The sequence below is a fragment of the Curcuma longa genome, chromosome 14, assembly GCF_044706935.1.
Source record: "Curcuma longa cultivar G26 ecotype Majalengka, Jawa Barat chromosome 14, ITB_CL_G26_1.1, whole genome shotgun sequence".
Lineage (NCBI taxonomy): Eukaryota > Viridiplantae > Streptophyta > Magnoliopsida > Zingiberales > Zingiberaceae > Curcuma > Curcuma longa.
In genome coordinates, this window is record NC_133874.1 from 5,042,501 (window position 1) to 5,057,295 (window position 14,795).

The 14,795-nt window shown below is 36.3% G+C and overlaps 2 protein-coding genes across 3 annotated transcripts; one reads left to right on the forward strand and one right to left on the reverse strand.

Moving 5' to 3' along the window:
- Window positions 1-2,647: 2,647 nt before the first annotated feature.
- Window positions 2,648-8,201, forward strand: LOC141845575 (protein BUD31 homolog 2-like). Of its 2 annotated transcripts, none has more exons than XM_074733637.1 (4): window positions 2,648-2,778; window positions 5,351-5,503; window positions 5,607-5,794; window positions 7,842-8,201. In XM_074733637.1, exons 2-4 carry the CDS (start codon window positions 5,410-5,412, stop codon window positions 7,995-7,997), a joined length of 438 nt encoding a protein of 145 aa, XP_074589738.1. In that variant the 5' UTR covers window positions 2,648-2,778; window positions 5,351-5,409; the 3' UTR covers window positions 7,998-8,201. The 2 variants fall into 2 exon arrangements, with proteins under 2 accessions (XP_074589738.1, XP_074589739.1); XM_074733638.1 differs by having other exon boundaries at window positions 5,402-5,503.
- A 460-nt stretch (window positions 8,202-8,661) lies between these two features.
- On the reverse strand, window positions 8,662-11,588 carry LOC141845576 (growth-regulating factor 3-like). The gene is made up of 4 exons (XM_074733639.1): window positions 11,096-11,588; window positions 10,819-10,998; window positions 9,948-10,242; window positions 8,662-9,477 (listed from the first exon to the last, which is right to left on the reverse strand). The coding sequence occupies exons 1-4, from the start codon at window positions 11,232-11,234 to the stop codon at window positions 9,012-9,014; spliced, it is 1,080 nt and encodes a 359-aa protein (XP_074589740.1). The 5' UTR covers window positions 11,235-11,588; the 3' UTR covers window positions 8,662-9,011.
- Window positions 11,589-14,795: the final 3,207 nt, after the last annotated feature.

A 14,795-nucleotide genomic window follows, 5' to 3' on the forward strand; every position in this document is an offset into this window, starting at 1 on the left:
GGATTTGCATAATTAGCCCGACTTATTTATCAAAATAATCCCCCCTGGCTGATGTGCTGATTTGATATTTAATAGCGAGTATACCAACTAAATAAATAAAAGTTAAATTTTCGAAGCTTTATTGACGTTGAAGTTGTGCTAGGGCAAATTTGATCTCCTCTTTTGCAGTCTCAATTGGTTGTCGCCGAGGAACAAAGATGATGTAATAATTTAGTTTTTATATAATTGGGTATTCAGGTCTTATGAGTTTATTAATTTCGGAATGAACGGTCCTACTAATTAAATTCAAGGAGCATAGTGGCTTTTGACGGGGTGATTTAGTATTACCACTAGTTCAATCGTCGTAGATATGTTCTTTGTAGGAAATGAACCTTTGTTGTTTGGGAATGCATCTTACTTTTACTATCACACCAAGTCCGGGCACAAATGATAATTGAGAGGTGATGCAAATATGGAGTAATATTTGTGTAGAGAGGTGATGATGGTAGAAGAAATAATAATGGATTTCGGGATGGACAGTTCAGCTCGACATTCTGTCCACTAAAATCTCACATTCCACTTACCAAGTGAATTCATAAAGCATAATGGTTATTGACGTGGCGACGTACGAGATGGTGGACGACCCGGCGACGGACTCCGTCGTCTTTTGATCGTGGAGCACCAGCAACGCGAGCTTCGTCGTCTGGAACACGCTGGAGTTCTCCCGGGTCCTCCTCCCCTGCTACTTCAAGCACAACAACTTCTCCAGCTTCGTCAGGCAGCTCAACACTTACGTAAGTGGAAAAAATCTTCCAACAAATCTCTGTTCATTCATCGATCGGGTAATCTCACCGGCGTTGTGTTTGTTGAATTACCTCCACCGGTTGAACATTCATATCTGTGTTTTTCCTAATGTTCTTCTTGTTGTTCGAAGATAATCGAGGTGCTCATCTTCTCTGTTCATTCACTGATCCTATAATCTCGTCGGCTTTGTGTTTGTTGAATTGCCTCGATCGGTTGAACATCCATATTTGTGTTTTTCCTAATGTTCTATCCGAGTAGTCACGCTGCAAGAGGTAGGCATCGAGCAGTAAAGGCTCTTGCTGCTCTTCTAGCAGCTCACACAACTTTCTCCCATGGCGATGCAGTGATTTGGTCTTCGACGTTTCCAAAATCTGGAAACTTCAACTATTGTCGTTTCTCGTTTCCGTTTCCGCGTTTCCCATTTCTCATCTCCAAGTTTCCAGACAGCATAACTCATCAGTAGGTCAATCCATAGGTATGCCTTGTGTAAGAATTGAATTTTAACTTGGAAATGAACTTTTCTATAAAAGGTGGATTCTATCACCCTAACGATTCCATACGATCGGTTCCACGATCATCTGTAAGGAGATAAATCGAAAAGCTATAATTGTCCGTTGTAACCAATGCAGCTATGTCTCAGGAGTGCCTTTGCTTCTTACTACCACATCAAACCCGAGGGCCCAAATATGATGCAATAAGGATAATTGAGAAGTGATATAAATATGGAGTAATTTTAGTCCATTGTGTGGAGAGATGACGATGGTAGAAGGAATAATATTGAAAATATGAATGAAAAAATATTGAATGTTGGATTAGAAATTATTGTGCAAATTATCAATTCTTAGGAGAAAAGTTACCATTTAACTCTTAATCCCTTTTTATATATTAATAATACCACTTTTTTTAATATATAAAATATCAAGTTTTCCTAATAAAAATTTAAGAGTATTTTTTTAACTAAACAACATTTTTAAAAGATCTTTACTTATTTCTAAAATACAAATATTAATATAATATATATATATATATAATAAATTATAAAAATTAACGGTTTAGACAATTTTAAATAATTTAAAATAAAATTCAAATTCAAATTAAAAAAAGAAAATCAAACTAATAAAATTGGCAAAACAAGAGCAAACACTATATTAATTTAACAGTTCGATTTCGATTTGAAAATTTTAATTGAAAATATTGATAGCAATAAAGTTGAATCGACAAGTATTATTTTGGATCCAAATAATTTTTTTTTCTTTCTTCTTTATTACGGCTAAAGTGGATGAATTTCTCATGCCAGCCATCGAACAAATTGTTCGTTTAATATTTCCTATTGCATTATAATCATAAAATAACTACTCCACAAGCATATTTAATTTTTTAAAATAATAGATAAATGCCTTTCTCTTTTTATTAACTTATCGAGTAAATTCAAAATATAATTTCTGCACCCTCAACGACTTTTAAAATATTCGTTGAATTTTGTCTTCTTAAATTTTAATTATAATAAATATTGACATTTTATAATATTCACCGGTAACACTATTTAAAATGTATAAAGAAAATAATTATCTAAAATAAAAATAAAATGCCGTTAATAGAAAAATATTAGAAAGTATAAAAAAAAGCAAAATAATGAAAACTAAAGATAGCAAAAGAATAAAAATAAGAAAAAAAACAGATCCAGAGATTTATATATTTTTTTGAATTTTTAAGTTAGTTTAATAATTTTAAATTAATATTGACTAAAATACTTTATACTAATCAGGGTAATTTAATTTGTTTTTCTCAAATTTTTATTTTGTTATTATTGACTCTGCTTTATTTTCCTCGCTCGACACGTGAACCAAAGCCCGACAAAACGGACCGTCCCTCTTTTCTCTCTGTAAAAGAAGAACAGCCGTTCCTCCAAATAGCAACCTCCACGGCGGAGCTTCCACAGATCCGCTCGGTCTTTCATCTCGTCTACGGTAGCCGGCGACAAGAGCGATCTCGAAGGTATGCATCCTCTTCCTCGTAGCCTTCTCACTATTCTCGACCTTGCTTCTCGGCGATACCGCCAATAACTTTGCCCAAACCCTAGTTTACTCTTTTTTAACCTATGTTTAGACATGAGCAATGCAAGCGAGCTTAGTGCTCACTCAGTCGTATTGGAATATTCTTGATCTATTTGGATATCATAGTTGCCTCTCTTTTTTTTTTTTCCTTCTCTCTTCATGTTGTTCGATAGCTGATGCATCAGAATCAGATTAGTGCCTTTTGACAAATTCATGGTACATAGCGTGTAAAATTGGTGGAGTTTGGAATAGGATGAATAAGGACGATTTTGGGGTTACCTAAAAAAACTTGAAAATGGTGTGATCTGACATGATAAACTGATGTTTGAGTGTTGTGGATTTAACTTTACTAGAGCTGTCCATGCTGTTTCAACTTGAGTGAATCTTCAACAGTAGTGAAGCAGGAAATTAGACACTCTCGTTGTCAGGTTGATCTTTTGTTCCATGCTTATCCGTAAGGCAGTGTTATAAAGCAAACTGGTGCAATATCCCTTTTCTTGATAGATTTCTTCATAATAGTCAAAGTTCTATGATGTGCATAAATGAATATTGTTAAGGTCTTCCTTTCTCAAGCATTCCGTTAAACTTGGGTAGCTTTCCAATTGCTTCAAGCATGAGGTTGATTGTATGAGTCACATAAGAGGTTCAAAAAATTTGAGGTTGTGTAACCTTCAACAACTCTGCTAGTGCATATTATTTGTCGCATTGTCCATCACTAATTGAATAACATGTTGAAGGTCAATTTCATTGATGTATTTTTTCACAAACTCGAAGGTGTAAGCCCTGGTGTGTGCCTCTATAGATTATTAACCAAGGAATGAAATACCTAGTTTGCTGTTAACATATAAATTCATAATGCTTCTCCTCTTGCGATCCATCCATGTATCAGTCAAATTGAACATCTATTTTTCATCCACTCTACTTCATGCTTTTTTAGAGATAACTTGGTCTTCTCAACTTCTTGTTTCAAAAGTGGCTCTCTTAGAAGATATTGACTTGGAGGTTTGTAGCTCGGGCCAAATTGGCTAACCGCTTCTACAAATTGTCTAAAATTTTAATTATCAATTGCATGAAAAGCAATCCCCATCTCATAAATCTGTCTTGTAAGGTACTTATGTACATCATTTGAAAACTTTAACTTTAATGTATCATTTATGTTTTGTTGTCTTGCCTTTTGTTGGATCGATTGCCGATGCCCACTTATCAATAGGTCCGATGTGCTTGGATTTCTTTTTAGAATAATCTCCCTCCACTTGATAATTATCATCCTTTACATCAACACCAATATTTACTTCCGTCCTCTCTTCTTTTAGTTCTTTCATCCTTTCTTGTTTCTTATTCTTACTATTTTCAAGATAAGCTCTTACTCTTTTTTTTGTCTTCATCGGATGCTTTAGGACATGCTTCAACTTGTCCTACAATACCCATAATATGATGTTTCATCTGATAAACTTCTCCCTTAATAAGTCTCTTACACAATTTGCATGTGATCTAGTCTCTTTTTTCTTTGCAATACAACACCCCATAATCCCAAACAATATACTTTTGCTTCAATCCCACCTTCGGTTGTTTCTTATTTTCCACCATTAATCTTCAATAATTAAGTAAAAGATCAAAAACTAGAACAAGAACTTATTAGAAATATATAAAAACTAACTTAGTGTGTTGGTGGTTGCAGCGGTGGGGGCAGTTCCATGCGGAAGAAAGTGGGTTGTGGGTGACTTTGTGGGTTGGTGGAGTTATTTATGTTTTAGAAGGGAGAGAGTGTATTAATATCTAGGGTTTTTTAAATTTTGTTGACTTTGATCGTCTCATCTACTGCCTTGACCGCCTCACGCATTACCTTGCCTGCCTCGCCTCTCTTTGACCGCCTAAAACAAAGGCAGTGCGGTTGATGCCCGTCTAGGTGGCAAACTCGGCCGCCATTTAGAACATTGATGATGACCTTTTTTTAGCATAGGAACAGGAATTCTATGTTGAATTCCCCCTTTATCCCAATTACCATTCTAGGTTCAATAAATATGCTTTCATTGTTTGTTTGTTGACAAATAGATAGGACCAATGTCTGTTTTTGTATTATTCTAATTTAGTAAATATTATATCCATGTCTCCGTTTCATCTATATTTGTTAAATGACAGATTGATCTCTTATGGTATTTTATTAATGAAGAAAACATATGCTGGATCTTTATTTTACAATAAAAAGAAGAATCTATCCTTTTAACAATGAGATAAAATTTTCACTAATTGCTCCAGGGGGTTGCATGCGTTTAGCTCAAGATCTTTGAATTTTAAAGAAAAATTAGCATAAGGTCTTGATGTAGCACATTCACGTTTAGTTATAATTTTTAATTCCTGCCCGCAAAGTACTTTGTCTTTGTATTGTGTAATGAACATAAGGTAATGGACTTTGTTATTGGTTATAATGTGGTGATGACTTTGTGATAGAGCATGGTTTTATTTTAATAATAATAATTTGTTTTACTAATTACAATTTTTGTTTGTCATTTCAGATTTCCCCTTTGCTAATCAGCTCTTAAGGATATTAATCTCCCTATTTTCAGGATAAAAAATGCCTAAAATAAAGACTAGTCGTGTTAAATATCCTGAAGGGTGGGAGCTTATTGAGCCCACTCTTCGTGAACTTGATGCAAAGATGAGGGAAGGTCGGTTGTTCTCTTTGTTATCTGTACTCTTTTGTTTGAACATTTATTGAATGAATATGTAACCTATAATTTATCTCTATTTGAATTTCTTTTTTACTTGCAGCTGAGAATGACCCGCATGATGGGAAGAGAAAGTGTGAGGCGCTTTGGCTTATCTTTAGAATTGCTCATCAAAAGAGTCGTTACATATATGACCTTTATCACCGAAGAAAGGAAATTTCAAAAGAGTTATATGAATTCTGCTTGGATCAAGGCTATGCAGACAGAAATCTCATTGCAAAGTGGAAAAAGGTTGGTGTATCTTTTATTATTCCATTTGCATTTTTAAAAGTGTTTTTGCAACTAAAGTTGAAGATTTTATTATTTCTCTGAATTCTCATGGTGTGACATACGTAGTTGATCATATTTCATGCAGTGATGCTCCTTTTTCTTGTTTATTAGTTAGAAATTTTGAAGCCTTATAAGTTACTATGACTATGTGCACTATTTTGGACACGTTAAAATAGTCCTCTCTTTGTCATTTGTTCAATACTGGTTTTTTGTCATTCCTCTCTTTGTAATTTTTCAATACTAGTTGTTGCCATTTAAATTGAAAACGTATATTACTTGTTGCTTGGCTTTCTTTATCGTGTCTAGAGAAATAATCTACAGCAATGAGATTATTAGGCAACAACAGATTTGTTCCATTTCTTCTATATGCTTTCCCCTTTTGACTTGAATAATGGATAGTTAATATGAATAAGCTCATATGACAAAATTATGAGCAAGATGTAACTAAATCTTAATGACTGATCACACTAGGTTCTCTCCAAATCCACCCCAATTAATTTTGATCTCCCATGTTAAAGTTGAACCACATTATAGCAGTTTGACTCAGTGGGAAGTAATTATTGTTGATAATCAATTTTAATAATGCCGAAAAGGTGCATCAACTGCCACAACTCTCGTACTACCTTCATCTATTGGTGAACTATGATACGGTTTTTTAGGGTGTGCTTTGTCAAGCCTGATGTTTAGTTAAACCTGGTGCAAAGATAAGGTCATGGATTGCCTTAACTTAAAGGCCTAAAGGTTATTTAGTGGCTAGAAAGATTAGTGTATTCTGGTTGTACTCCTGATGAGGGAGCAACACTTACATGATACTTGTATCAGGCTTGAAAATTTGGTACCGGAAAAAACCATATGTACGTAAAATATGGCTGAAGTATGGTAATTGATGAATCATCAAGTCATGTTTGTCACTAACTGTAGTTTAAAATTTCGTGTTAGGCTAGATGTCAAGGTAAAAACATACCGTTCTAGTAAACTACCGAATTATGATATTGATTGCTTGGCATAAGCAATCGCTCCTCTCATGTGTTCTTTCTTCAATGTGTTAAGAAGAATACGTATTCAAATGTTGTTCTCTAAAATTGATTATTTAATTGTTGTAGTCTTTAGTAAGATAGCTAAGTAGAAGAAGATTATTGGAGTGAGAGTTATATAAATTTATCTTACACTCATTGAAGTTAAAAATGACCAAACTTATTTTTGATTTGACTGATCTATCAATAGTTTATTTAGAAGTTAAAATCTAAGCAAAAGATAATTAAATGATAAAAAAAATTTGAATTCATCTTGATGCGTTTACATATCGTAGTCATGTTTATAAAAGTAAACAAGCTCAGTAGAAGAAGAATATAGGAGTAAAAGTTATATAAATTTATCTCGACATTCATTGATGTAAAATTTATTTTTGGTTCAACTGGATAATTAATATAGTTTTGTAAAAAGTATAATTTGAAGGGGAGCCTTGGCGCAATGGTAAGGTTGCTGCCATGTGACCTAGAGGTCACGGGTTCAAATCCTGGAAACAGTTTCTTGCCAAAAGGCAGGGTAAGGCTGTGTACAATGGATCCTTTTCCCGGATCCCGCATGGCGGGAGCTTCGTGCACCGGGTTGCCCTTTTTGTAAAAAGTATAATCTAAGCGATTGGATGAAAGAAAATAAACTAAGTGAAATACAACTCATCTAAATTCAGCTTGGCATATTTTGATGCGTGCTAATAAGCGTAATATGGTGTGGATTGAAACTTTGTCATGGAACAGTACTTTAAACATTGGCCCCAACTATCTAGGTTGGCGAAGATACTGATCTTTAATGAATCCGATCCTTTTATTCTATGATCTTTACTTTTAATCCTAAAAGGAAAATGTTGCATTTACTGATTAATCTGTTTTTTTGGATTATGTTGATTAATATATTTCTTGTTTTGAATTGTTTCCATTTCATGAACATCTTCTGTTGGCATATTCTTGTGTACATTCACTAACTTGTGTCCTTTTTGAGTTGTGTGCAGCCAGGCTACGAGCGGCTTTGCTGCCTCCGATGCATCCAAACGCGCGATCACAACTTCGCAACCACATGCGTTTGCAGGGTTCCAAAACACCTGAGGGAAGAAAAAGTGATAGAATGCGTCCACTGTGGTTGCAGGGGCTGTGCAAGTGGAGACTAAAACTCAAAGGGGAAAAAGTGAGAGAATGCGTCCATTATGGTTGCAGGAACGTTTGTTTAATTACTCATGTTCAGTAATCTGACATTAACGTGGTCTGAATTATGGATTCAACTGGTGTGAGCTTAAACTAAGTGCGCAGCTACATGTCCCAAACACTTTATTCACATTCTAGAGATACCCAAGATTGTATGTCGTGTGATGAAATCTAGCATCGTTCCATCTGATGAAATGGTGAGATATGAATTTAAAGTAAATTTGAGATCGATAGTAATGTAACCTAAATTACTTGCTGAAGTTGGTAACTTGTTAAGAGTTTTGAAGTGACATGGGAGATTAGCAGTGCAAATGTAATCACTTGGATACAATCTAGTTTGGAAGGCAACAATAATGTTTCCATAAGTGTGATTAAGATTGAGTATTCAATTAAAATTAGAATTAAATAAATTAAAAATTAATCATATTTTAAAATAAAAATTAAATGAATTAAAATCGAATTGATATAATTTATTTTTTTTAAAAAAAAATTAAAATTCTGAAATAATTGATTTTTAATTTATTCGATATGGAAATTAAAAAAAGTCAAAGGGAATTAAGAAAAAAACCGTCTGCTTTTAAAATTAATCGGACAAAACTCACGCATCTAGATTGTAAAAAAAAAAAAAAAAAAAACAAAGCATGGCAACAGTCCCGAGGCACACAAACGATAATACTTCACAGAGAATGACATGTTACAATGAATAGAAATAAGACAAGCTACCAACCAAATCATGAAATGCGTAACCATAGATTTAGCAAACTACAGCGACTAAGAGAATCTTCTCAAGGGCTGATGCAGCTGATCCCATATATCAATCCATTTTGTCGTGTGCAGAACGCTAGTTGGCCAGTGAATTGAGGTTGAAGAACGGAGTGCCTCAGCTAAACGAGCTGTAATGATGCACACAAATGAGAGTTACCAAATCACGAAACGTATAGCCATAGAGTATGCAAATTGAAGCAACTAAGAGAAGCTTCTCAAGGGCTAATGCTACTGATCTCATATATCGATCCATTTGGCTTGTGCAGAACGCTAGTCGGCGAGTGAGTTGAGGTTGAGGAACGGAGTGCTTCAGCTAGTGGACCGCCCATAGTTGCCTCTGCATGGCTAACCCATCCAGATCCCTTGTTGCTAGGTTGGGGTAACTGTTGCATTTCAAGGCCATTGTTGTTGCTTTCTCTTGGTTTCTCAGGATTTCCAGTGGAAAGTTTCAGAGAGAAATCTGATGAATGATTCCCGGGGACTGAAATAGAGAGGTGAGTAGTTGAAGCAGGATGGATCGCGTAGTTGACGCTGTCACCGTTCTCACACTGAGACTTTGGCCATTCGTCCAAGAACCTCTGGAGCACATAGCCTTCAGGTTTATTGTCTGGAAGATCGTCGAGGTAGAAGTTTGAGCAATTGCCTTGAAGATTCTTTTCAACAGTTGTTATGCCTGATTGTCTGCAAGCAATGCAGGGGGAAATTATTATTTGCCAAAGATTATAATGGTGTTGATAAAAGCATATAAAGATGAGTATTGTTTTCATATCTGCAACTTATCTGAAGATCTAGCATGCTGACCAGTCTTTCTAAATTCTAAACCAAGGTGATCATTCTTTCTTTTCCTTGGAAAATTAACTCTCAAACCAAAAAAACAAAAGAAATGCCAAGCGCACACAGCTGTCGAACATAAATTGGAGAACAAGAAGTTAGATAGGAAAATGTGCTAAGCAATTGCTTTGTCCTGAAACATCCTTAAGCTTGTGCAACTCTTACCTAATTTCAAACAATATAGATGCACAGCTAGAAAAGGGCTGTCAATTCTTAGGACAGGATTGAAACACTAGTTGTCTGAGTAACAAGATCTACAAAGCATATACTTGTTCTGGCATGCCATGAATGAAAATTTCTAGTGAAGTTTCAGGTGTTACCTCTGGTTCGGAGAATGCGTATTTGGTGTGGCCAAAGGTCTAGGCAGGTTGAGATGGTTCTCTTGATCCAGCAACACTGAAGGTGAGAAAAGGCCAGTTTTCAAACAGATGGAAGATGGTGTGGGGGCTTCCACATGCTTTCTTGAACGGTTTCGGCCGCGGTGAACATGACGCTCGCAATACTTTTGACCTACCACAACCTCTCTTGAGCACCTCCACTTCTTCCCGTCCGTCCTCCTGCACCTTCCTGGCTCCGGATCGATGCCACATTTCCCCCAGTAGCTTGTTTGCAACACTGAGATTGCAAGGCAATATATTTAGAACAAGATCATCAAGCCTGATTGAATGAGCATATCAGAACCAAACCCAAATGCAACCGACTAAATCGATTTGAATGGATCATGAGAAATCCAAAGTGAAGGAGAATAGAATGGTTGTGAGGCAAGAAAAAACAGGGATGCTAAGAGCTATTGGCTATGGGAAGACCAATTACATGAAAAAAATAAAAACAGTGTGAATGCAGAGAACTACCCAACAGATGTCATTTTTAAAGTACATTAAAAATCACCTCTTTGAAACATTCATTCGATATCCAAACAAACTTGAGTATGAGGAAGGGAAATGACTGGAGACCAAAAGGCATCATCTAGGTTACTCAGGTTCGGAAAACCATCATCATTGAGAAGTGAAACTCCAAGTTGCAAAGAGATTGACAACTTGTTAGAAGCTGAGAGGGAGAAGGATAGTTGGTCGAATGGGGCGACAAAGCAAGCTCTTTAGACAGGCAACTACACGATACCGTAAACCGCAACATACCACAAAAAGGAAGATAAAGAAATAAATAAGCAATGCAGAAAGACTGGGTAGTTACAGGATGGCTGGAAATGGTGATAGAGCTCAGGGTAGTGGAAGTATGGGGATGCACTGAGAAGGCTCCTTCTGACGGGCAGAATAAGTTCCACAGGAACAGAAACCCCAGCTAGCATGTACTTGTAGATCAGAGCTTGCAACTCCAGCTCCTGCCACTGCGCCAAAGTGAAATAGGATGCACAGAAAACCAACGTAAAGAAGTAATTAAGAGCCCCAGGAACCGATCGGCGGCAGGCAGGCAGGCGATCGAAAGGTGAAAAGAAGCGAGGAGCATTTACTTGGGAGAGTAAATAGGGGAGTCTGGGAGGCGACGGCTGCCTTGTCGATGCTGCTGCTGGGCTCAGGCGCGAGCAGAGCAAGCGCAGGGGGCTGGTGCTCTGACTGCTGCTGCCGGTCTCTCCACAGATGGGAGTCCATGGAGACACGCACAGAGTGAGGAGGACGAAGGCAACGAAAATGGCTGCGCTTTCCCTCTGTATTCTTCCAGGTCGGCAGCCTTTTATACGTCTCCTTTCTGGGATGGAACGAAGTGGGTCGGGCAGGATGGATTCCCGTCGAGCCTGTTCGCTGCGAGTATGGAGAAAGGGAGGGCCTGTCTCTTCAGAGGAGTTCTGCGTGAGATCTGCTTCCTCTTTCTCGGAAAGCAGACTCACAATGCTCTTTTGCCCATCACGCTGCAAAACATACAGCTCTCCTGCATGGACTCCTTTATGAAGAAAAGAAGGGGAGGAAGTGTCTCACGTATAATTAAGGTAGGGAGGAGCAGGCAGACAGACAGACAGATGTGCATGGGATGGAGTTAAGAGTCACAGAGGTGAAGGTGGATGGTTCTCTTCTCCGGAGGGAGTTCTGACACTTGTAGCTAGCTGCCTTTGCCGGGGGTGATAACTGACTGATGATAGTAATAATGAGAGGTTAGGAGAAGAAATTAAAGAAGACGACAACAGAAGAAGAAGATAGATCATAGATGGCTGCCTACCTGCCTTTATTGCAAAGGCAAGTTTCTGGGGAGTCGAGGAAGGAGGTTCAGAAGAGTGGCCTTAGCCGAACCTTGCTGCCTTGGTGCAGTGGCAACTGGCAAGCTGGGGTGAGACAGCACTTTAAGTGGGTCTGAAGCACTGGTATGCTCCCTCTCTGTGTGTGTGTATTATTACGAGGCCTCAATCATCAAATCCATGACTAAATGGATGATGGTGTTCCCATAGTTCCTCGAAGGTACTGTTGATGAATGAATCTATCTGAGCTCTTTGACCTGCAGTAGCGGTAGTTCGAAGTGCATTAGTATCTGTAATCATTTTTAATGAACATACATGAAGTCAGCGTAGAGGCATTTAGAGCTGTTTTAGAGCTTTAAATGAAAAACTAAAAGTGAAATGAAATGATAATAATAATAAGCACTTTTTTTTAAATTTTCTGCCGAAGTTTAAATTTATAAAATATAATACCTGAAAAGGTTTTTTCCTAGCTATTTTGCTCCTTGGAGAATGGAATCTGGAGCCAAGACGGCGGGGCTTCTGTCGAAAGCAACAAAATGAACAACAATGGTTAATCATGAACTTCATGGTGTGTATAGAAAAGTCAGGGGGCTGATATATAAAAATTAATCTGAACACGCAGCTCACAAGTCGAATTCAGAATTTTACCTTTTTCAACTTTTTTCTACTGTATGCACAATTCTCACTTTACTTTCACCTTTCACCTTTCACCTTTACCAAGCAGGCGAGGAAGGAGGGAGGGGCAGGAGTTAACCAAACGCAGCGTTGCATGAGGTAGCTGCTCACTCCTCTTTCTGTCTGGGTGAAATCTCAGCAAGACAATAATGAGGGAAATGTGCATGCGTATGTCAGTCTGTTTATCAAAGATCAAACCAAGTCCTGCAACAAAAAATCATGACAAACATTCTTCAACAGCCGCCGTGATCCACCACCACAAAATATAGGAATAATTATGATAGATTGCTATTGAAGCCTTGCTGATTATATTTATACCTATTTGTTATGGGAATCAATTAGAGCAAAAACTAAAAGGACGTGTTTTTTAATAAAAATAAAGAAGCTCTTCTATTTGTTTCATCATCAAAAGAATATATATATTTTTTCTATCAAATTTATCCCTATGGATTTTGAACCCACCTAAACTACTAAATTGCTTACCAACATGTCTAAAAAAAATCAATTGGCAATCCAATTGGCTAAACTTGTTGCCCAAACCTCATAGGAATGTTTGTTCTTGAAAAATCACTCGCATTTCAGGCATTGCCTAAATACTTTCTTTGACTCTTCCCATGTCAATTGTTGCTCAACGAGCTTTTCATATGTTCTTGATGAGTTTAAGTGGCAATGTGTAGGGAGACACTTTGACACAATGAACAATCTATCATATGTTAATATGAATTGTCTAGAAGTTTTATGGTTTTATAGGGTTTAGTGTTCAACATGTTTAATAATATACTTTTGAGGCTTGCAAAGTCATTGTGTTGTTAGAGTTCTAAAAATCTCAATATATAACAATTCTGGACCTCTTGATTCTCATTATGCTTTTTTTTTTTTTTTAGTTTTTTAGGTTATATCCTCCTCCAAACCTCTTGAGTCGTTCTAAGTCTTTATTTTCCATTTTTAATTAGTTTAAATCTATATAGCAGTTTTAGCTAATTAGTAAATCTAAAATTGCCTAATTTTCTTAGAACTTCTAAAGTTGTCCTATGTGTTTGTTTTTTATTTAGATTAATTTAGGCTTGTATAACAATTTTGACTTAAAAAATAATATATGAACCTTACTCGAATTTCAAAAGTGGCCAATATATTGTATTTCTAGAGTCTCTAAAGTCATTTTATGGTTTTATTTTTTTAATTCTACCAAGTTTAAGTCCATATAAAAATAAATAATGCTCCTGAAACAAGCTAAAAGCAAAGCTAAGACAATTTTGCAACAAAAAATAAGACAAAGGTGCTATTTTATTTTATAAATTTTATATATTATATTTCTTTCTTTGTGTTTTATTCTAGTAGCATTCTTAGAATACTAATATTATATATATATATTTTTAATTAGTATCAAATATCTAGCTTTTAGAATTGATTAATCTTGGGATGACTGATCCGATCTCATGGTAAATCAAGAAACATTTGTGAAGACACATCTAGACGGTCAACTTTCTTAGACCCGCCTTTCACTAGAGGAAAAATCCCCTGCAGTACGCCGCAGCTGAAACTCGAACCTGAGATACCTAATTATTTGTTGGAGGATCTAACCATTATACTGTAGCCCCAAGAGCGAGTACTAATATTATCGTTGATAGATGAGGTAGATGATTTTGATAATTTAATTAACTAAAATTAGATAAAAACTTAGTTCAACTTCATGACAACCTCAGATGAAGAGTTGTTCTATCAGACCAACAAGACCCAAGTTACAAGGTCAGAATACAACATGAAAGTCAATGCTTAAGGGTGTTTGTAGGGTTGTTAGCCTTAAGTTGATATATCTATTTTTTTTATTCAGATAAAATTAAGGGCAAATGCGAGCTAAATTTAACAAACATTACAAGGGTGTCTTTTAAATGATAAATAAAAAAATATCCTTGTTGATGTTTAAAAAAAAGGTGCACTTTTTAAAATTTTGACCCAATGAAGTAGTGATCCAAACCAAATATGTATAAATAAGCATCAATCATTTCTGATCAGAAATCTACCTGGATCCAACCAACGTGCCAATTCAAATCCTGAACTGCAACTATTTCGTCAACGAAACATGCAATGATTAGTGTTCAGCGACTGCCATTTCCTACAACTCAATCTCCATCTTCCATCTAGCTTCATACAAAAAACGATAATAATAACATTAATAACAAACTAGCAGCCAAGGCAAGAATGATGAAGATTTATTATTATTAATCGAATCAGTTATCCATGACAGCAAAGAGACCATGGGGGGGCTGAAGACCACGTGACCCCTCGTGCAGTTGCGTAGATTAAGACA